This window comes from Ursus americanus, chromosome 3, assembly GCF_024610735.1.
Source record: "Ursus americanus isolate L20-20 chromosome 3, mUrsAme1.1.p, whole genome shotgun sequence".
Taxonomy (NCBI): Eukaryota; Metazoa; Chordata; class Mammalia; order Carnivora; family Ursidae; genus Ursus; species Ursus americanus.
The window spans coordinates 64323389-64345888 of NC_142129.1; the positions used below are offsets into that span (position 1 = coordinate 64323389).

The 22500-nt window shown below is 38.7% G+C and overlaps 1 protein-coding gene across 2 annotated transcripts in view; it reads left to right on the forward strand.

The window, feature by feature from the left end:
• The first annotated feature begins 13085 nt into the window (after nucleotides 1–13085).
• The window catches only part of COL28A1 (collagen type XXVIII alpha 1 chain), a 158343-nt gene continuing 148928 nt past the window's right edge, over nucleotides 13086–22500 (forward strand). For both annotated transcript variants that reach the window (XM_045793658.2, XM_087861051.1), the window contains exons 1-3: nucleotides 13086–13187; nucleotides 16035–16195; nucleotides 17262–17818. In XM_045793658.2, the coding sequence (XP_045649614.2) occupies nucleotides 16072–16195; nucleotides 17262–17818 (681 nt within the window). In that variant the 5' untranslated portion in view covers nucleotides 13086–13187; nucleotides 16035–16071. The remainder of the gene's footprint in view (nucleotides 13188–16034; nucleotides 16196–17261; nucleotides 17819–22500) is intronic.

Consider the following 22500-nt stretch of genomic DNA (forward strand, 5'->3'; position numbering starts at 1 on the left):
TGGGAATGCAAGTTGGTACAGCCACTCTGGAAAACCGTGTGGAGGTCCCTTAAAAAGTTAAAAATTGAGCTACCCTATGATCCAGCCATTGCACTACTGGGTGTTTACCCCAAAGATACAGACGTAGTGAAGAGAAGGGCCATATGCACCCCAATGTTCATAGCAGCAATGTCCACAATAGCTAAATCGTGGAAGGAGCCGAGATGCCCTGCAACAGATGACTGGATTAAGAAGTTGTGGTCCATATATACAATGGAATATTACTCAGCAATCAGAAAGAATGAGTTCTCAACATTTGCTACAACATGGACGGCACTGGAGGAGATAATGCTTAGTGAAATAAGTCAAGCAGAGAAAGACAACTATCATATGATTTCTCTCATCTATGGAACATAAGAACTAGAATGATCAGTAGGGGAAGAAAGGGATAAAGAAAGGGGGGGTAATCAGAAGGGGGAATGAAACATGAGAGACTATGGACTATGAGAAACAAACTGAGGGCTACAGAGGGGAGGGGGGTGGGGGAATGGGATAGACCGGTGATGGGTAGTAAGGAGGGCACATATTGCATGGTGCACTGGGTGTTATACACAACTAATGAATCATCGAGCCTTACATCGAAAACCGGGGATGTACTGTATGGTGACTAACATAATATAATAAAAAATCATTATTAATAAAAAAAACAACAACAACAAAAAAAAACAAGATATTGTTCTTTCTAAGCTCCTTCATGTTGTGCTGATCCAAGATAAGATTTGTTTGTTGTGGTTTTAAACCAATAAAGGACAACAGTTGAAGAACTGCTTATTTCCTTCTTATTTACTGCTGCCCTTCCCAACAGTTCAGCTACTATTGGAACATTCCGTGGAGTCTGTGATTGCCTAATCCCAACTCCCTTTATTTCCACAAAATCAGTCTGTACCTGAGACCAAGTTTTGCTTTCAGGCATCAAGGCGAAATTAGGGCCCTGGAAACATGTGACATGGCTTACGTAATCTTTTTACAAAGGTTGTGGATGAGAAGATCTAAGATATCTTAAAATAGTGGTCTTCAAAAAGTATTCAAGCATACTCCCAAATCAGTTCTGTAAATCAGTATACTTATTCATATATTTTGGGAGAGTACATCTAACATGGTCATTACGTAGTTCCAAGGATATGATTTTTAATAATTTTAAATATTTGAATTGTAAATAAAACTGTTGCATCACACTTCAAATGTAGTTGTTAAAATTTAAATACTTTAGTGGGAGTTTCTTACAATCATTCATTTAAAATTTTTGTGACTAAGCTTTTCTTTAATTATAGGAAATTTTATATTATTCTATTTTTCTTCTTGACCTTGTATTTCCATTTTACTTTCTCCCAGAAGTATTTATTTGTTTGATAATAAACAATTACATAGCATTTACTACATGCCAGATGCTTTACAACATAGGCTCATTTAACACTGTCTTGGGTTGGGTGCCCTGGAACCTTATTTCAAGATGGAGACTGGGATGTAGGATACTTAGAAAGAGGGTTGGGTCAACACCAGTGGAAGGAAGGAAGAAGAAGCAGGATGGAGCAGAGGGAGGAGCCGAGCTGTGATTCAATACCAACAAATGCCTCAGCCAATCCATGAGAAACTTTGAAATTGAATTGGCCCTCCAGAGGTGTCTTGAGTTGGGACAAGGGATTCAGGACTTCATACTACCTCACTGATGTGGATATGTCACTGATGTGAGCTGTCCCTTGAGGGACAAGTGGCTTTGAGTGAGGCAGTTTTCTCTGTCAAGGCAGTCCCCAAAGATGGCTGACAGCTGAAGGCCATCTGCTGACAACTTTCCCAGAAGCTGAAGGACTAAGTCATTCATTACTGAAGGGGGACATTGGGGAGGTGTGTCATGGACTTCACCACATCTTCATCACATTTTATGAAGATGATACTGTTATTTTTCCCCTTTGACAAATGAGAAAATTGAGGCACAGAAACACTAAATAAATTGCCCAAGATCTCTCTCTTTTTCTTTTTAGAGAGGAAATGAGGGGAGGGGCAAAGGGAGGAATGGGAGGGCAAAGGGAGAGGGAGAGAGAATTTTTTTTCTAAGATTTTATTTATTTATTTGAGAGAGAGAGAGAGCACAAGAGGGGGAAGGGCAGGCAGAGGGAGAGGGAGGAACAGACTCCCTGCTGAGCAGGGTGCCCAAGGTGGGACTCTATCCCAGGATCCTGGGATCATGACTTGAGCGGAAGGCAGACATTTATCTGAGCCACCCAGGTGCCCCGCCCAAGATATCTCTTAAGTGGTGGAGCGAAGTTAGGAATCCAGACATCGCGACCCCAGCATTATGCTTCTATCAAATGGTAACCACTTGATGCAGTTCTAAGTGTCATTACAATAATGTTTTAAAACAGAAGTTGGCAAACTCTTTTAGTAAAGGGCCGGATAGTAAATGTTCCCAGCTTTTCAGGTTGCACTGCCTCTATCACAATTCCCCCCTCCTGCCATCACAGTGCAAAACCAGCCGTAGATAGGACATACCCAGAGGAATGTGGCTGTGGTACAGGAAAACTTTATTTATAGGAGCAGGTGGCAGGTTGGATTACTTGGCTAAATTCTGTTTTAGAAAAACATTTAAAGAAGGAAACACTCATGGTTTATTGTTATAGGAATAAAATAGTACCGAATGGAATAAACGTCATAATTCTACCCTTATTTTTTAAAGACCGGAAGGAATAATGGTGACATTTTATTAGTAGACTCCACTGCGTGCTAGGTTTTAAAGTGATCATTATTTTCTTCATTATACTTTTCTATGTTTTCTAAAATAAAAATGTAAAACTTCTTTTAATGAGGAAAAAAACCCAATGAATATTATTTTAAAGAGTATGGTTGGAGGAATTAGGATGCTAAATTCCATAATGATAGACAGACACATCATAATCCTGAACCTCCGGAGTGAAGGCAGAAATAAGGTTTAAGCAGCATGCGAGATGCTTCAGTAACTGGAGCCATTCTAGGATGCTAACGTTTCCTGCTTTGCTCATTGCTTCCTCACAGGGTCGTTTCATGTGTGGGTGACTTGGTGTAATGGAATGAATGTGTGTGTCCCCCCAAAACTGATATGGCGAAATCCTACCTCCTCATGTGATGATATGAGGAGATGGGGCCTTCGTGAGATAAGGTCACATGAATGTGACCTCCGCCCTCACGAATGGGAGTAATGCCCTTATAAAAAGGATCCCAGAGAGCTCTCGCAACCCTTTCCTGCCATGTGTGGACATGATGAAGTCGGGACTCTGAAATCCAGAAGAGGGTCATCATCAGAACTCCACCATGCTGGCACCTTGAGCTCAGATTTCCAGCCTCCAGAACTACGAGAAATAAATGTCTGTCGTTTACAAACCATGCAATCTATGGTAATTTGTTACAGCAGCCTGAACTGACTAAGAAACTTGGCTCATCCCTTCTGATGAGCACTGAAGCAGTAAAGGAGCAGCTGTCAAAATACTATCAGATCAGCACTGTTAATTCTAGTGAAACACAGGCCATATCGCTGCCTGGTCTCTTCCCCTCCTTGGATGGGATTTGAATAAATCACATCTGGGCTTTTGAAACAGATGATGTGGCTAAATCCTACTAATCTCTCTGTTCCCATAGCCATTGCCCTAGTTTTGGTCTTAATTACTGCTCACCCAGACAGCAGTCTCCCAACTGGCCTCTAATTTCCCCGTTTCTACCTTTTTCCTCTAAGCCATCTCCTCTGTGTGGCCAGATTGGTCTTTCTGAGCACATCTCAAGTGACCCTCTTAGGTAGAACTCTTCATTGGTTCGTGTTCCCTACAGACCAACAACCAAACTTCTCAGCCTGCAGTTAAGATGTCAATACTGTAAGTCTTAACAGTCAATGAGAAAGAAAATTTGTGTTTTCAATGGATCAAATTATTTTTAGAATTACCTACGCCAGACAAAGCCCAAAGCAGTTGTAAAGCCAGGCTTCTTTTGACAATAAGATGAGAAAAAGATTTCCAGAACCATCACTGAAAGTTAGACATATATCTGACTATGAAGGTGACGCATTCAGAATCAGTGTTATTTTGAGCAAAAGACTGGGTCACAGAAAAACCAAAGCATATCTGATTGCCCTGATCAATAATTTGGACTGTTTCTGAACTAATATACAATGTGTGATTATGAAGGCTTCAAATGGATAATGGATTTGATTCTCATGTTCAAAATCTTGGACCATCAGCAGCTTATTTGAGAGGCTAAGCCTGACTTTCTTAGTAAGTATAATTGCAACCCTAGGAAGAAATTCAAGAGGTAAGAAATCAGAAGCATAAAGAGAATCAGAATTAGAATCGGATAGAAATGATGAGGAAACAAATTTACTTCCTAAGGTCTAACCCTTTTGGAACTTTTTATCAGTTTTATAATTGCACAGTGGAGTGTATTTTATCTTCTTCTGAAAAACATTTAGAGGAATCTGCTAAATTTGAGAAGAAGTATTCAGTTTGTAATAATGTTTATGAGTTTGAGGAAATCTAGCTTATTAAATCAATATATTTTCAAAGTATTAGTTGCATAAATGAGGTAAAATATATATTAATGATTTAAAGATGGATAAATTACACAAAATGGTGGATATTCCTCTCCATGTAACATGCACAAAGCTTCTGGGATATTAGGAAAAAAGTTATCAACATGAAGATGTCCCCATTCCAGCCCAATATGTTTTTCCCATTTGATCCCTTAACCCATACTAGCTCCAGCCCTACGGAATTGTCCCTAATTACTTTTACATAGCGCTTTTCCTCTAACATGCCTGGTACAGTGGGTAGTTAGATGCGCATGAGCAGGAGGAGAGACAGGAGGAAAACAGACGGACATTTGCTAGGGACCACCCGGTCTCTGTCCAAGAAACTGTCCCATCTCCCTCAGATCAATCCCTTGTGCTTTTTAGCACAGACTGATAAGCAGAAGATAGAGGCTTCAGGGACTTCCTCAACTTTGGAGCATGTGCTCTAAGAAAGACTCTGTCCACTAGTAACCCTGAGGCTCTTATAACATCATTATAATACCATCTGCACTGAGGTTTGGACCCCCACCATGGGTTGCGCTCATGGGAAGATGACTAACACAAACTTGCCCAAAAGTTTGGAGGGGAGGAAACCAAGGCAGACTCAAGGTGGAGTGATAATAACAAGATGGGGAGGGAGAAGACTAAATAACCCCCTCTAAAAGAACACAGTGAGAAACTCAGCACCCTGCCACCCATCCTCAGGTCAGCCTGCTTCTCTGTCCCAGGTGTGTACCTTCACTTTGGTAAATGAAAAATCTTTGCTACTTTATCATTCTATCAGGTCTCTCGACTGAATTCTTTCCTTTGAGACAATAAGAACCAAGGAATTCCACAATCTACCGCCTGGTAACATGACTTTGTTCCAATTTTTTTTTTCCTGGAATGCTCTTCTCCAAGAATTAGAAAAATTAAATTCTATTCATCCCTCAAGATGTATCACTCAGTTCCTCCTTAATATCTCCCATAGCTGGAAGTAATGTCTACCTCTCCAGACAACTTGGCACCTTGTCTTCTGTGAATACACCAGACTCTTTGCCTCTTCGCGCGTGGGTGCGGGGTGCGCGCAAACGGGCACGCACACCCGTATCACCGTATACTGTAATAATGCTATTACCTATTATATTGCAATATACTTATATAGTTTGTGAATTCCTTGAGGGTGGGATACATGTTACAGTCATCATTGTTCTCCTTCTTATTTGTTGAATCAAAATAAGGAATGCATGATGAAAAATTACACAAATATATGAAGGCTTCCATTCCAACTAAAAAATTTAAAAATATTATTGTGAAAACAATATTGAAGGAAATGTCTTAAAATTCAGGTACTTCTACCATGCGTAACTGTTTTCATTCCTCTGTTTCTCTTTCAGGATTTATCTGTGCTCATACAACATATTTGTTTGAGTAATAAGATGTTAAAAAATAGAATTGGCCATGTGTAACAACTGGCTAAAGCCCCACTAGACTGGAACAGAACAGTAGGTGGTGAATACTCCCACTTTCCAAAGCGAGATGCTACCACCTGCAAAACTGGAACAGATTTTGTAGCCTGAAGACCCCAAACCCTCCTGATGGGGGTTAGGAACTGAAAAATCTGAGAAAGATTTCTTTAGAGAAATTCACTTCCAGGGAGTCTTACTCCTAATCCCCTAGGAGAGATCTTAGGGTGCTGTTGTCCATAGAGAGCTTGATCTGTGCAAGTGGGAACAGAGACGTGGGTAGACAACATGTTGGTCTGCTGTCTGGGCCATGCCTGAAAACTTGAAAGGCCAGCTGGTTGTTCTGAAGGCCTAGAAGTAAGAGGCGCGTCTGTTGGGAAAACCTTCACTCCTGGGGTTTGTCAGGATAAACAATAACTGGGTGTGCCCTGCAGACAGGATGAGGGCCACCAGGGTGAGAGAGGCAGGAGAGCACAGTCAGATAAGAGGGCTTTCTGGCGGGAGTGAGGGGCCCTCAGCTGAGAGGCATTGGTGGTGTTCCATTGGTAACAGGCTGGGGTCAGAGAAGGTGGAGTTTGACACCTGCCAGAGAGGAGACCTAGCTGGCTTTAAAAGAATGTGGGGTGAGAGATCCCCAGTGAAGCAGTCTCCAAAGAACAAGGGAGGGCTCCACAATGGAGAAAGAGATCACTTTAATGCCTTCCAAAACCTAAGCAAGGCAGTTGACTTAAGTAATTCTTTCTTGCTGGTCTACCTGGAAGAAGGGCAGAGAGATACAGAGTGGGGAAATGGGAAAGTTGACTTTGCCCCTTTTCCCACTGCACGCTTCCAGCCTGAAGCAAGCCCCAGCTGTGGAGACGAGAATCTTCAAGCTCAGAGTTTTGGCTGCTACATAGGAATAGACATTTTGATTGTGGGAAGCACATAGTTTTTATGGTTAAATGTGAAAGAAGTGATTTTTATAGAAAAGACTGATCCAAAGACTCATGGCACCTGCCTGGGATGTCATCCAAATGGAAAAAAAAAATCCTGCCCTCAAAAATAGGAACAAAAGGACAGGGGGGAGTAAAATAAAGTTTTATAATGCATCCTATGGAGTCCTGCATTTTCAATGGATTGGTGACGTTCGAATGGAATCAGAATGAGCAAAATATTGTATGTAACTGAAATTTCTAGTCTTTAATAAGTTAATGCAAATTATAAAGTGTAATAATAAATTACAAAAAAAGATTTTACAACTCTATACCAAAATATTAATTGCATGAACAGTGGTGTGACATTACACAGGGCTGAAGCCTACAGTTCTGTTGGTTGTGCATTAAATAAATGCCTCCAGAAGGGTCATTTGCATTGTGATTATTCTGACAGGTTGTCAGGCAGTAAGAGTCTTGAGAAAAAGGCACTTTTCTAATAGGGGATATGATAATGTATGTTACATGTGTAATACTGTAAAGGGAATGATACTGTATGTCACGAGAAGCAGGCACACATGGTGTATAAATTAAGTAAATGCCCAGACTATTAAAATACTGTCTTGTGATGATAGATGCTGAGACAGGAAACATGGACCAACGGGTGTTACACTCTCATCCCCATCATTCAGGATAAATCCAACTCCTCCTCCTATGCGGACGTGTGAATAATGGGAGGAAAGAGACACCAAAAGTTATACACTAACGTAAGTACCATAGAAATATGAAAGCAAGGGCACACTTGCTTGTTAAAGAAAATGGAAATATCAGTCAGCATCCCTGTCAGAACTATAGTCATGTGTCAACTGCAACCAGAGATTGAATAAAGGATACAAGGATTTGACAAAAATCAATGAAATCATTCTATGAGAATCAGTTTGCTATTTGGAATTTATAATACAGAAAATATTGTATGTTGCTATTATTTGTAAATTGTATACCACACACTCTTTCTATCAGTTGCATTTGTAATAAGCTTACATAAATTTGTGTGCACACATACGCTTTTCCAGAGAACCAATTGTTAAATCCTCTTCAGCAAACCACTGGATACCACGCTTATTCATTTTTTTTTCCCTTTTCCTAGGCCAATACTTCCTCAGTATTTCTCAGAATTGTTCCCTTCTTTCCATCCCCACCGCTGGTACTTGAGAGACTTACCTCTCATTGGTATTTTGCTATGATTGCTAATAAGTCTCTCAGTCTCCAGGCTTGCTTCTCTGCAATTAATTCTTCACACAGCCACCAGAGTGATTTTCCTAAAATGAAAATGTGATCATGTCACTCCTTTGCTTAAAACTGTTCAGTGGCTCCTTGTTGCTTTCAAGATAAAGTCTAAACTCTTTAACACGGCATCAAAGAAATGCCTACTTCTCTTGTGCTCCCTGCACTTCCAGCCTCCATGTCACAGTCTGGACTGGGAGCCCTCTTCACAGGTCTCTTTTATAGATATTATTGCACTAGATTGTCATTACCTGGGGGTTTTTTTTGCCAATATTTTGTTATGAAAATTTTCAAACATACAGAAAAGTTGACAGAATTATAAACCCACTACCCACCATCTAGATTCCATGACTAACATTTGATCTGTAACTGACATATTTGTTCTCTCGTATATCTGTCTACCTGGGCCTTTATCCATCTTCTTTTTACATGATGCGTTTCTTTCTTTAAAAAAAAAAGATTTTATTTATTTATTTGAGAGAGAGAAAGAGACAGAGATAGAGAGAGCATGAGCGGGGAGAAGGGAGAAACAGGCTCTCCCGCTGAGCAAGGAGTCTGACGCAGGGCTGGATCCCAGGACCCTGGGACCATGATCCGAGCCAAAGGCAGATGCTTAACTGACTGAGCCACCCAGGTGCCCATCATATGATGCATTTCAAAGTAAGTTGCAGATAATAGTACACTTTGGTTGCAAACACATCAGCACGGTATCATTAACTAGAGTTTGTCATTTGATTACTTAAAAAATATTTTTGGTAAAATTTGCCATTGCCTTTTACCTCCTTATCTTTTTCACTGGGCTGAAGTGACTGGGTCTTATTTGTCTTCTATCCAATGCCTCACACACAGTATAAACTATATATGAGTTAATGTTTGTTAAATAAATGCATCTGAGATGTCATCAGATGTTAGTTTCTTGATTCACATATAAAAGTAATTTTGTCACCTCCGTTGGCTTCTTCTCTTATTCCCCTACACAGAAAATTTTGTAGAAAGCAATTTACATTCTACCTGTTCAGAATCATAGGCAATTAAGAATTTTAATCTGTTAATGACAGTAGACAAGCTGACTCTCATACTGTGTCTTTCCACAAAGCCCCACAAGATGGTGCCCAAATGTCTTTTTTCAACCAATAGTTCCTCAGGACCCAGGGTCAGTCCTAATTTGTTTATTTGGCATTTCTGAATTCGGTCAATTAATATAATGGAAAATATATAATTAAGTAAAAATTACGTTAAAAATCATACATGTGTAATTTCATAGTTCTGGATATAAACAATAAATAATGATTATAATAGGTACCTTATATTTGTGTAGAGTTTTATATTATTAAAAGATTTTTCAAAGAAAAAAATATTAATTCACCTCAGGTCTCTTTCACTGTAAACTTTGTCCATGAATAATTTACTTTTAGTACAGAATTTGAAAGGACAGACAAAGAAACAAACTATCACCCAGGAGAAACTATATAATTTAGATGTAACTCAAAAAGCAGATGAATCTCTTATCTCAGTTAGGGACAGTGTTGTGGTAACCAGTGTTGTAATGGGTTGATATAATGTGGGATAATAAGTTACTTACTGTTCTTAAAAACATTTAGTTTAGTGTTCCAAGAGAGAAGGTCCAAGTCATACTCTTGGAGCCAAGAAGGATGATGAACTCCAGAAACTTCAGAGCTTTGGGGCAAATGTTAGAAATTCTTTAAAAAAAAATCTACTAAATCAAGATTTTATATGGAAAGAAATAGAAGGGGACTTCCAATGACAGATTTTTTCAAATTGAGTAAAAGGTCTTTGACTTCTCTTTTCTCAGTTGATAATGTTCTTTTCTACTCTGGGTCAGTGGTGAGAAAGGTGGTCAAAATTGGAAGGAGAGTATGAAACATTACCTTATACCTTGGTCTTGGTCCAGATTTATAATTTCCATACAAGCTTGAGCAGATACGTTACTAGCCTTTTTAGTATTTCTGTAACATCATATAGATAAAACCTTCTGACTTACACAAATCATCCCAAACTTGGATTCCTTTTAAATGTTTTTAGACCCCAAAATACCATCACTACTAAAATGGAGATCTTGGCACTGGTACCAAAACAAATACAGCCGACAAAGATTCTACTCTGGTAGAGTATTCAAAATTTTTTAAAAAGTTGAAAAAAGATTTCTTGCCTCGTAGCGCTCTGAAAGAGAGCAATCTAATGTATCATGGTTCTCAAGTGATTGATTAATGCTAAAAAATTACTTTGCATAATCACTCATTTATTTAATATTTAATATTATATAAATTATATATATTATTTATATTATTAAATTATATTAATTAATTATATATTAAATTATATTTTTATTTTATTTTATTTATATTTTATATTTTATATTATTTTATTTATTTTATTTTAATTTAATTATTATATAATATATAATTAATTATATATTAAATTATAAATTAAATATATAAGATATATATTAATATATATTATTAATATATATTAATATAAATATAAATATTTAATATTTAATAAATATTTATTGAGTGTTCACTCTGGGCCATTAATGTAATAATAGTAAAAATAGCGTGCTTCTTTCTTCTATGAAGACTTATTTTTTTTTTAAGATTTTATTTATTTATTTAGCAGAGCAAGAGACAGCCAGCGAGAGAGGGAACACAAGCAGGGGGAGTGGGAGAGGAAGAAGCAGGCTCCCAGCGGAGGAGCCTGATGTGGGGCTCGATCCCGGAACGCTGGGATCATGCCCTGAGCCGAAGGCAGACGCTTAACGACTGCACCACCCAGGCGTCCCTCTTCTATGAAGACTTTGCTACAGCCAGCACTGTGCACTGCAAACTATAGAAAAATTAAAGATGTTAAGGTAGATGTTGTCCAGGGGGTATATAAAGGAGGTTGACCCCTATTAGCAATAATAAAGGCATAGTGAAAACTCTAAAAAAAACACAAGACTTTGCTACAGAACAACTGTCAGAAGGGCATGGACTCCAAGTCAACTTTTCTAGCCATCATCGTTATCCATGTGCTCTCATTCGGACTGTGTATGTCCAACTGCTCACTAATTCAAGCCCATCCATTAGGATTAAGACTGCAGTCTTCACCCATGGCACCTTGTTTCTCTGGGGGCAAAGCGAATTGCCTCATATAAATGGATAGGACACAAGATTTTCTTTGGAGTCACCTACCCAATCAGATTGGTGCTGGTGGCCACACCTGGGAATGAAAGGCTGCAAACCTTGTGTTCGGGCTACCCTATTTGACTTTGGGGGAGAGAAGGACAAGGATGAGCAGGCAGGACTCCAACCCGTCCCCAACTTCAGTCAGAACAGTTCTGAAGCAGGAGGGCTTTAGTTCCTATCTCCGCACCAGGAGCTACCTGTTCGCTTCTTATAGGTATATTGTTCTGGGTGTTGGTACTCTACCCCCAGAAAAAAGGGAAGTGACCGTCTGGAAAAAAATGCCGCTTCCTTGTCCCCTGATCCTCATGTCACAAAAGTGACAAGTGTGGCTAACATCCACAGGCTGTTTAAGGTGTATGTGTGGTTGCTTCCCGGGAAATTCCATTTGTGCTTCTGCAGGGTACCCACTGTTTCTTCTTTTTGTTACCAAAGCCTCACAAAGCTTCCTCAGTTCCTCAAAAACTGCTTTGTGGTGCAGAGACAATGAAAACACGAACATTCACACGGGTATGTAATTTAATGATGCAGTTGTTGTTCTAAGTGAGGCTCAGGGGTCAGCTGCATCTGAGGTGAGATATCATTCTGGCATTCTCTAGCACAGATATGACAGTGGGGAAGTGACCGCGCTCCTCTCTGCCTCAAATCCTCATCCGCAAAACGTGAAACTTCCAGCACTTACTGTCGGTAGGCGGTGGCGCTGTGGGAGGGTTAAGCGCCGTCCTGTGCGTGAAGCCCTTCGCACAGTGCCTCGCACCTGGCACAGTGTTCATGAAATGGAAGCTATTATTGTTGCAATAAGCAGACCCGTAAATGTCAACATGCCTTCCTAAGAAAGCTGATTTTAAATAATTATGACGGGAACATTTCTATTGCTATCTCCAATCGTCTTGGAACTCTCTACCTCTGAGGCAGTGTATTGAGAAGCCTGTTGTCTAGGAGTCGAGGGGCTTCCTGGCAGCAGATTTCACACCAATAAACACCGACTGAAAATGGGTCATAATGACAAGGTGGAAAGTAAGAAAAAAGAGAATGGAACCACTTGAGTGACTACCTTTCTGGGACAGAGAGCTCAGAATATTGACCACCGTACACCTAGCTCTTGTGTTATAGTTTGGAAGGATCTCGATAGCTAATTAAATTCACTCCTTCATTTCATAAATGGGAACTGAGGTCCCCACACGAGGGACAGAACCAGGGCTAAATTCAGATCACTCTTTCACTGTATATCGACTATTTATTATGAACATTTTCAAAAATCACAGATGTAGAAAGGCTAGAATAATGAACTTCTCTATACTTTTCATTCAGCTTCAATAATTATCAACCCATTGCCTCTCTTGGAAAACCAGTTTTGAGTCTGAGGCTGTTGTCATTTATACTCCCTCACAAAGCTGTCCAGAACCAATAACACACAGGCAAAGAAAAAACATCAAAATAGAAGGAGGACATGGTATGAGAAACAGCAGGTTGTCAATAAATGCCTAAAATGTAGAAAATCTGCTCAAGTTATTTTTATAACAGTCTGGAGAACACAGGCTTGTTCTGACAGGACACTGTTCCTTTAAATTACTTACTGATCCCACCCCGATCTTGCACCCTGGCCAAATGCCTGACCACTCTTGCTTTAACTTAGGCTAATAAACATGAATAAAAGATTGCAAAACTTTCAAGACCAGAGATAATTTTTAGTTCCACAGAACAGAACAGTATCAAATAACCAACTCCATCCCCAACAATGGTCCTTGCTGTTGGCATTTGCTTAATCAGTCTTTAATTCCTGTTTGACAAACTTTATAAGGTAAGACATAACTGTTTTATTTTAATCACTTGAAATCAGATAGGACCACCTAGGCACTGTGGAAGACTAACGGGTTTGCCTACTTAATATGTGAAGAAAGCTTATCAAAATTTTCTATCCTCTGCCATTACATTAATTATTAGAAAAATATAAATAATTATTAAAATGTTGACATTCAAATTTTATTTCAAAGTTTAAAATTGATTTTTAATTTGCAGTCTACTACCTAGCATTGCAATGATGTTAATAACTTTCGGGACTTCTTTTTCTTAATTTGGAACATATTTTTATAGCTCAGTATTAATTACAGAATATTTTATAATTTGGCAATTTGAATAGACTTCTTTTGATAATTTTATCTTTATGTGAAACAAATGAGATGCAAACACTGTGAATACAATAGGTAAACTGTGCTGAAAGAATTTTATTTTTGAAAAATCACAAAATATAAAGTCTCTTGGAATTATTGATTCTGATACTTATCCAAAATAAATTTTAGGCAAAAAAGGCAAAAATATGGCATTTGGTTAAAGATAATCATTGTTTCTGCATTTATAAAATGTAACTTATAGTGAACAGAGAGGTTTATTTTTCTTTCATTTAACTAATGGCATTTTCCCCCTGAAACCTATTTTGCTTGTATATGATATCTAAATGAGAGAAAGGTAAGAATTATTAAAAACTGAGGCAAAATAAAATATGGAAAAAATGGTTAGAAATGGGTGTGCACTTAAGATGCCAAACTAATAGAAAAGAAAGACTTTTTAGGAAGGCAGTAAAACCCAAAACCCAAAAGTATAAGGTATAAGGGTGTCCTCTAGCTAATATCAGTAAAGAGAGGGGAATAGCAAGACTGCTTTGGGAGAGCTGGATAAAAATATCAGAGCAAATAGTAATGAAAGATGAGACATAGTGATTAATGCTAATGAGTAAGTGTGACAGTGAACGCTGTATATAGAAGCTTCAGGTATGCATTCACGATCATATGTCAAAAAACCTATAGGAGCAGGTGCTTAATTTTAGGAAAGAGAAGTCTTTATTTAAAGACAGCATTTCTAAAGCCCAAAATGAGGCCTACTAATGAAGAGAAAGTGGTTTTCTGCTCAGGATCCTGCATGCGAATCATCTTCTTTAGATTTTTGAAGAGTTCTATTGATCATGTAGCTTGTAAAATCTATTTTCAATAAAATTAAATTCTCAGTCTCTTACTTGCACAACTTCTGAGACACATTTATGGTATGGGCTCAACAAAAGAGAAAGGTTATGTGTAATACTAGGGACACGGTGTTATTCCGCCTGCCTCCCCCCACTCCTGAAAATGCTATAGCAGCTGTGTTTTTCTACATAGCCTTATTCTTACACTAGTCTTCAGAGTTAAATGTGTACACCCTTCTGTATTCTTCTCTTTGGTTAATAAGGAATAACTTGGGCAGGGATGTCCTTTATGTGTTCTATTTCCTCAGCAAACTCCTTCTTCTTTTTCTTTTTTAAACACCCAGCTGTCTTCACATCTTAGCACACCTGGTCTGAGGAACAGTTGACATTGGCCAATTGCACTTGATGCACTGGCCATACTGATACAGTGTCAGCTTCATAACTCTGCGACACCATGTCAGTTGAGGAGCAGATTTTGGCATGGAACTATCCATTGGTTCGTCCTCAACCCAACAGCTTTGATTCCTTTTTTGGGGTTTCTCCATCTCGCATGTATGAAAGAGGCCAGTCATCCATTCCATTTCTCGCTGCCTTTGCACATATTTCTACCCCCTGTTTAAGCCTGGAAAAATCGTGCTCATGATTTCCCAGTTCCCATTCCCTGAAGGCAAAATGAAGGAAAATGTGATTTCCTTTTCCAGAACTTTTGAAGTCAATATAGTTTAAGAAGGAAAGCATTTTCAAATGATGCAGAACGTTGGTTCAGAAAAAGCTTTCTTGTTTCTTCTCAAGTATACTGGGCTAGCCCCCCATGAGTCTTCTCTTGCCAAGGAAACTTGTGGGTTTAAAAGTCATTTGGTGTAGAGCCAGCCATATCGAGAGAAGATGGCTGTAGATTTTAATACAGGATTAGGTTTTTCATTATTAATCTACCCAGAAAAATAGTTTCACAGGAATGTTCAGAGGAAGTGCTTCCTGATTTCAAGTCTTATTTCTGTCCATCAGTTCTTCACTAGAAGAACGGTGTTGCTGAGCAAATCTACTATTTTTGTTCTCATACTCTCTTTATTTGTTGGATTTGTATTCAGCCGTAGTCCAGCTTGGAACTCTGCTGTAGATGAAGTTTCCAAGTAAGAGTATAAAAGAGAAATGGTATTCTATGGGAACTGGTGGGGCGATTTCATTTTTGACTTGCCTTTTGAACTCACTGAAGTTGTGCATGTATTATTAAGACTGAGATTATGGTGGTTCTCTACAACCCTGTAAAAATACTGAGATTGTCAGGAATTAGTTATAATGAAACAACCATGTAGCAACCTGATATCACCTTGAAGAATGTGAAAATGTCAAAACAGACGCTGTGCTTGAACCATAGTCATCATATAGAGTGGGACTGAAGTGTTTAAATGGCTTTTCCCACTCTCAGCTCCCCATAATAAAATGGGAAATTCATATTACTTGGACGTAATTCTTTGACTATATAGAAATATTCAGTAATAAATGTTTGATTGTGGTGCCATGATTTACTTGGATTAGAATCCTTTAAAATCTCAATGTGGATGTTTTTCTGTAAATATGAGTGAAAACACTTTGCTCCTGTCACATGCCAGTTTCCAATTCTGCTGGCTTGAAATTAAAAATAGCAAACACTGTATTTGACGAAAGTATTTATAACCGATTTTTCTATTAAAGGTGCTACAAGACAGATGACTTTTCACCATCTACCATAATGTGGAACAGATATTTTGTCTTCTATCTCCTGCTTTTGCCAGCTTTTAGGAGTCAAACAATACATGGACAAAGAAAGAAAGGATCAAAGTCCAATTTACTGGCAAGGAAAAATGGTCTCCAGGGTAAAAAAAATATGTTTTGTTTTTGTTTTTAATGAATGTTAGCCTTTTAGAATACTAATAGGAATTTTTCCAAATAGTAGTTGATGTAAATAGCAAACCATATATATAAACATTTATGTAACATTCTATTTTAATATAATTATATTATGGTAATAATATACCCTCTATACTTATAGAGCGTACTTACAAAAACATGAGATGTTTTAGAGCCCTTGTACATTTATTATCTCATTTGAGCCTCGTAGTAGCTTTGTAAAATGGGAATGACAGATTGCCACTGTCATAGATAAAGAAATGGAGGCCCAGAGACATTAAGTGGCACATCCAAGGCCATTGGCAAATTAACTAGAAAGAGCTAGAATTCAAACTTAAGTTCTCTGCTTTTATGTTTCCTTCTCCCTCATTGCTACAGTGTGATATGTATAGTCATTTTCTCTCTTGATTTCAAAAAAGCTACAAACAAAAAAACTACCCACAAAACAAGATGGGGCCTCACCAATGTGACATACAGCCTGAGAATCAGGCAGAGCAGTATTTACTTCTAGACAACTTCACCCAATATTTGTTGAATTTTGGGGTACCTGGGCGGCTCAGTCGGTTAAGCATCCGACTCTTGATTTCGGCTCAGGTCATGATCTCAGGGTCGTGAGATTGAGCCCCATGTCGGGCTTCACGCTCTGTGGAGTCTGCTTGAGATCCTCTCTCTCCCTCTGCCTCTGCCTGTCCCCCTCACCTATCCCTGGAAATAAATAAAATTAAAAATATATGTATATTTGTTGAATGTTTAAAATATTTGAAGTTTTGCTTATTTGTTTGCTTCTGACTTGCATGATTTTACAAAAGGCAAAGAATTTATAGATTTGAAAAGAGATTTAGCTCATCACAACTTAAGCCCTATCTCCAAGATGCCTCTGTTTTTCACTCCCCACTTCTGTCAAAAAACAAAAATAAAAACCAAAAAACCCAAAAACACAATACACATCACACCACCTTAGGGCTTTTCTTATGCAAAGTCATTTCATGAGTATGAACAAATATTTTGCCTAACTTATTTGTTCTATTTCAGACTCTACTTGCTTCATAGATGTTGTCTTCATTGTGGACAGCTCCGAAAGTTCTAAAATTATTCTCTTTGATAAACAGAAAGACTTTGTGGATAGCTTGAGTGACAAGGTTTTCCAGTTGACCCCTGTTCGCTCCTTGAAATACGACATCAAACTGGCAGCGCTTCAGTTTAGCAGCTCTGTCCAAATTGATCCATCCTTTTCTTCTTGGAAGGATCTACAGACTTTTAAACAGAGGGTCAAGTCTATGAATTTCATTGGGCAAGGCACCTTCTCTTATTATGCCATCTCCAATGCGACTGGGCTACTTAAGAGAGAAGGGCGTAAAGATGGTGTGAAGGTGGCTTTGCTGATGACTGACGGCATTGACCATCCAAAGAATCCAGATGTTCAGAGTATTTCTGAAGACGCCAGAACTGCAGGAATATTATTTATCACCATTGGACTTTCCACTGTAGTCAACGAAGCCAAACTTCGTTTGATATCTGGGGATTCATCCAGTGAACCCATTCCACTGTTAAGTGATCCAACCCTTGTAGATAAAATTCGAGATCGCCTGGTAGGTACCTAATGAGTTGGTTATATATATATATTCCCAATCGTAATATTGATACCTTAATTACAAATTCTGTAAGGATAGATACTGGGTCAGAAAGATGAAAGAAAAAGAACCCACCTTGGAAATAGCTAGGAGAATCTTTCTGAAGTCTTTCTCCACTTCCTTGATAGTTTACACCAGATAAACTGGGAAAGCATGAGGCTCATGTTCTGGCATCGCATTCCTAACTCTATTGCTAGCCAATGCTGAGGATTTGGAAGAATTACTTTCCAATCATACTTTCAGGCTCCTGTTCATACATCCTGGGATCACGAACACTGCTGACTTATATTCAGTTTGTGGTCAACTTGTGGTCTGCTATATTTGTACTACGTTGGTTTTTTCCCATTTAACATCTGCAGAAATATTTTGACTTGATGGCTCACCTACTGCTATAATATGCTATTCAAGCAAGTTCATAGACTTACAATTTTTTTTATTACATCCTCATTCTTAGGTGTTAGCAAGCCCACCCAATTTAAAATCATCTGCGACTTGCAGTCACCCAACAGTTTCTCCCTGCAGATCAATGCGTGCCATTTGATCGGTCTGATTAGTTGTGTCAAAGCTTTTCTTTGTTGATTGCTCAGCTGTGTGTGAGATCCTTTCCTTTCTGCTTGGGAAAACACAAGGCAATGCAATCAAAATAAAATCCCTCTTCACAGTGTTTCTCAAGGGAAAACTGGAGAAAAAGTGGTTGATTTGTTAAGTGTTAAAAATTGATTTTCTTAAAAATATTGATTTTTTTCTTGAGAAGAGAGCAGGGCAAATATGTCCTTTAGGTACTAAGCATTTCATATGGCTGTTTTCCATAGGTTGCAAAAAAAAAAAAAAAAAAAAAAAAACCCTCAGCCTTGTTTCAGAGATTGTTTTGACCCTTTTGCCCCTTCCCCCAATCTTTTTTCTAACATTATTCTTATAACTCATAGGTCAATATTAACTATAAGATAATAACTGGTAAGTTATTCTTATAACTGTTGTTTTTAGCATGAGACATTAACTTTAAAATAAAATCTAAGTAATAGTTACCACATCTTGAGGGCTCTGTGTATTAGGCATTTTTTCTGAGCACTTTACAACAATCTTATGATGTAGGTACTATATTATCCTCATTTTACAGTTGAAAATGTAAGGACAGGCAAAGGCCCTGGGGTCTTCATGCTTAACCCTGTGAAGATATATTGAAAGTAGAAAATAGTAACTGTGTTTTAAGGTTTTCTCAGCCTTGAAACAGTTAAGCAACATCCCTCCTCCAAAGTTCTATTGTTTCTAGCCTCTTGTTCTGGGGCATTGGGGGTAGATAGGGAGAGCTGTGCCTAGGCTTGAGATGATGAATTCGGCCCTCAGGGGACTAGAGTGAGGGCCCATCCTAGCATCTCTTTTGCATAAAAGGGAAATGTGCAGGGGTGCTGGCTAACTGCCTAGCGCTGCCTGTGCCGTAGGTTAAGCGAGTCCTTAGCACGGAACCCAAAACAGAAGATTCAGCATGTGCAGGAAAGAACACTGGAGTTGGGATGAGTCGCCAATTGCTGACTATAGAAGATACAGGACAGGCAGCTCCTTGTTTGGCCAAGCTGTGTAGGCTCAGGAGGTTCCTGTTCCTTCTAGACGCACCCTCCTCGCAGAGAGCTCCTGCCCAACTCACAACACAGGATCTTGGCAGTGCACTTGAAGCAGGACTATTTGTTCGTTTCTGAGGAAGCCAGAGAATGACCAAGTGTCCCAACGACCCTGCTCTTCCTTAGCATCCTGTGATTTCAGCTTGTTTGTCCAGATGGAAGCTCTATGAACAAGCCACTTCTTAGGAGATGCTGCTTTCTAAACACTCCCAACATCCGAAGGGCTTCTGAGGCCCTTCAAAGAACAATATACTGTTTCAATGTTTCAAATCGCTACTGTGTAGGGGGCAGACCTTGATTCTTGATCAGGCCATTGGAAAAATGCCTCATCTCATCTATTTCTATTACATTTTTAGTTGAATTCTTTAACTTTTCATTTTGAAATAATTATGTAGTTGACTTTCTAAAATAAGTTAATTAGGTATCATTTAAGTACAAAACTGCATCTGCTTAAAGTTCACAATTCTGAGTTTTGATAGACGTATAGATGCATGACACCACCAACACAGTTAAGATACAGAACATTTCTGTCACCCCCAGACTTTTTCGTGCCTCTGCAAGATATCCTTCCCTTGCCTCCCAGCCCCTGATCTGACTTTTGCCAATCCAGATTAGTGCACACTTTCTAGGCTTGCACGCAAATAAGCTCGTGCAGTGTGTACTCTTTTTTTGTCAGGGTTCTTAGACCCAGCATAATGATTTTTGGAATTCAACTGGGCTGTTTTTTGTATCAGTGGTTTGGTTTTTTTTCATTGCGGAGTAGACTTTAGCTGAATTTTAATGGACATGAGTGCCCACAATGAATAGATCTTGCAGGAGCCAAGACAAATCAAGGACTCATTACCAACTCCTTGGCATTTCTAGTAAAAACGATCATGTAAGAACCCCATGAAAACACTTCAGTTCTCAATAACCTCAGAGAGACCTGAGGATTCCACATTGAAGAGGATATATAAAATGTTCTAATACTATTTTATTATGATTTAAAAAACACTATTGAAACCAAAGAAACAATTTCAACCCAATGTCCATATACATTAGTTGGTCTTTTAGGAGAGATTTATGGTGGCTATTTGGCTACTATGCTAAGCTGCAAAATTTTTTGTTGCTGTAGAGTTTATAATCCTCACTTACAGGTTCTTTGTTCTCATCCTACTTGCTATTGTGCCGATAACTTCGACACCTTCCTCACATTTCCTCTGCCCCTTTCCCATAGCATTGACTTCATACTCATTCACAAAATCGGCATCCCAGCCTTCTCCTTTCACATATATGCATCATAAAACTCTTCCTCCATCAATAAAATGCACCTTCTTTTGCTTTAGGGCGGTCTTGTCTTTATTTGTCCTTTCCAGTTAGACGACGGTATCCACCCAGATCCTCGCTGAATGTGCCCTTCCCTCACTGAACATGGCTTTGACCATGTCCTCCCAGCCGTACTCCACACAACAGGCCTCTCTGCTTAAGTGAAAGCACTCACTGTGTCCCAAGGTGTCCAGCTCCGTCCACATGGGCCCTTTTGTCCAGTCTTTTTAAACATCCCTCCTCACTGCTTCCTTTCTTTTACTGCCCACAGTAGTCTTTAGGACTTTTTTCCTCATAACCTTTGACATACAGAACAGCATTCCATCAGTGAGTTGGTCCTTTGCTTTCCCCTCTTGAAAATTATCCAGAAAACCCACCTATTTCAAGAAAGTGTCTTGTTACCCACCTCCCCACCCAGTAGGGATCTCCTTCCCATGCTGCTTGCTGTGTGCTGTTCTCTGTCACTGGGTCTTACAGACTATAAGTGCCTTAGGGATGGAGCTTTGTTCTTTGTTTGAAACAGTCTGATCTATTGTGCAGTCTTGGGTCCATTTGTGTTTCCATAGGAAAATAAATTCCAGCAAACACAAAATCAAATGAGCTCCAAAATTAGTTAGTTACATTGTTATGGCTTTAAGCCTCATGGCACATGTTTTTAAAGAGTGAATATGGCAAAGCAGAAATTAAATTTTCAAAGGAAAAGCTGAAAAAAGTTAAAATTAGACATCAGGCACAGTACCAGCTATTCATGAGTTTAAAAACTGATACTGGATGATAGAAGGGTGTTGCTTAGTATAAAAGTGTGGTAAGGAAACAAAACTTTGGATTTTTCTTTGTTTCAGTAGTTGTTTTAAATATTGCAATTCGACTTGAACTAATAGTTGTTTATTGTCTCTTGAACTCTTTTCAAATTCCTTTCTCTCTCTCCCTCCTAGAAAAACTAAACTTCTGACACGTGTTTTAAATATTTTCATAATTTGGATCCTATTCTACATATTCATCTGCAACTAGCTTTTTCACTCTGTTTTTGGAAAATGTTCTATGTTGAAATATGTAGATCCAATGCATTCACCTTAACCGCTGAGTAATATTTCTTTTATTGATCCATTCTAATATTGATGGATATTATTTCCAAAATTATTTCTAAATTTTCACTATTAAAAACAATGAATGCTGAAATATATAGAATCTACAAGAATTTCCCTAAGACATGTCTGCAAGGAATGTCAGAATAACAGGTAGGAACAAGAACTCGTCTTGGACAGCCTTGAAATAAAGCACAATACATCTTCCGGTTTCTAGGCACAGCCAAATGTTCTGGGAAAGGTAAATGCCATTTTACCTTCAGTATATGTGAATTCCCGTTTCTTCACATGACCTGCTAGTTCATAAAGATATGAGTATCTCAACTGCTTTTAGCCGGGATTTACATTGGCTAGAAAATTTAAATCATTGGAGTGGGGAGTGGGTGGGAGGGAGGGGAGAAGAGAGGGCCAGAGGTAAGACTCTGAATTTTGTAGATAGGCTCTGTAGCCAGAGTTTTACAACTCAAGAGATCACATAGTCAAATTTTCTTATTTTTCATATATGTGGAAAATGACCTGGAAGGATTATGGAACTTACCCAAGGCCACTCAGCTAGTTAATGGTGGACACAGGATGAAAACACTGGATGACACTTAATTCCCAGCCTAATTTTTCCTCCCATTAAATCACTAGG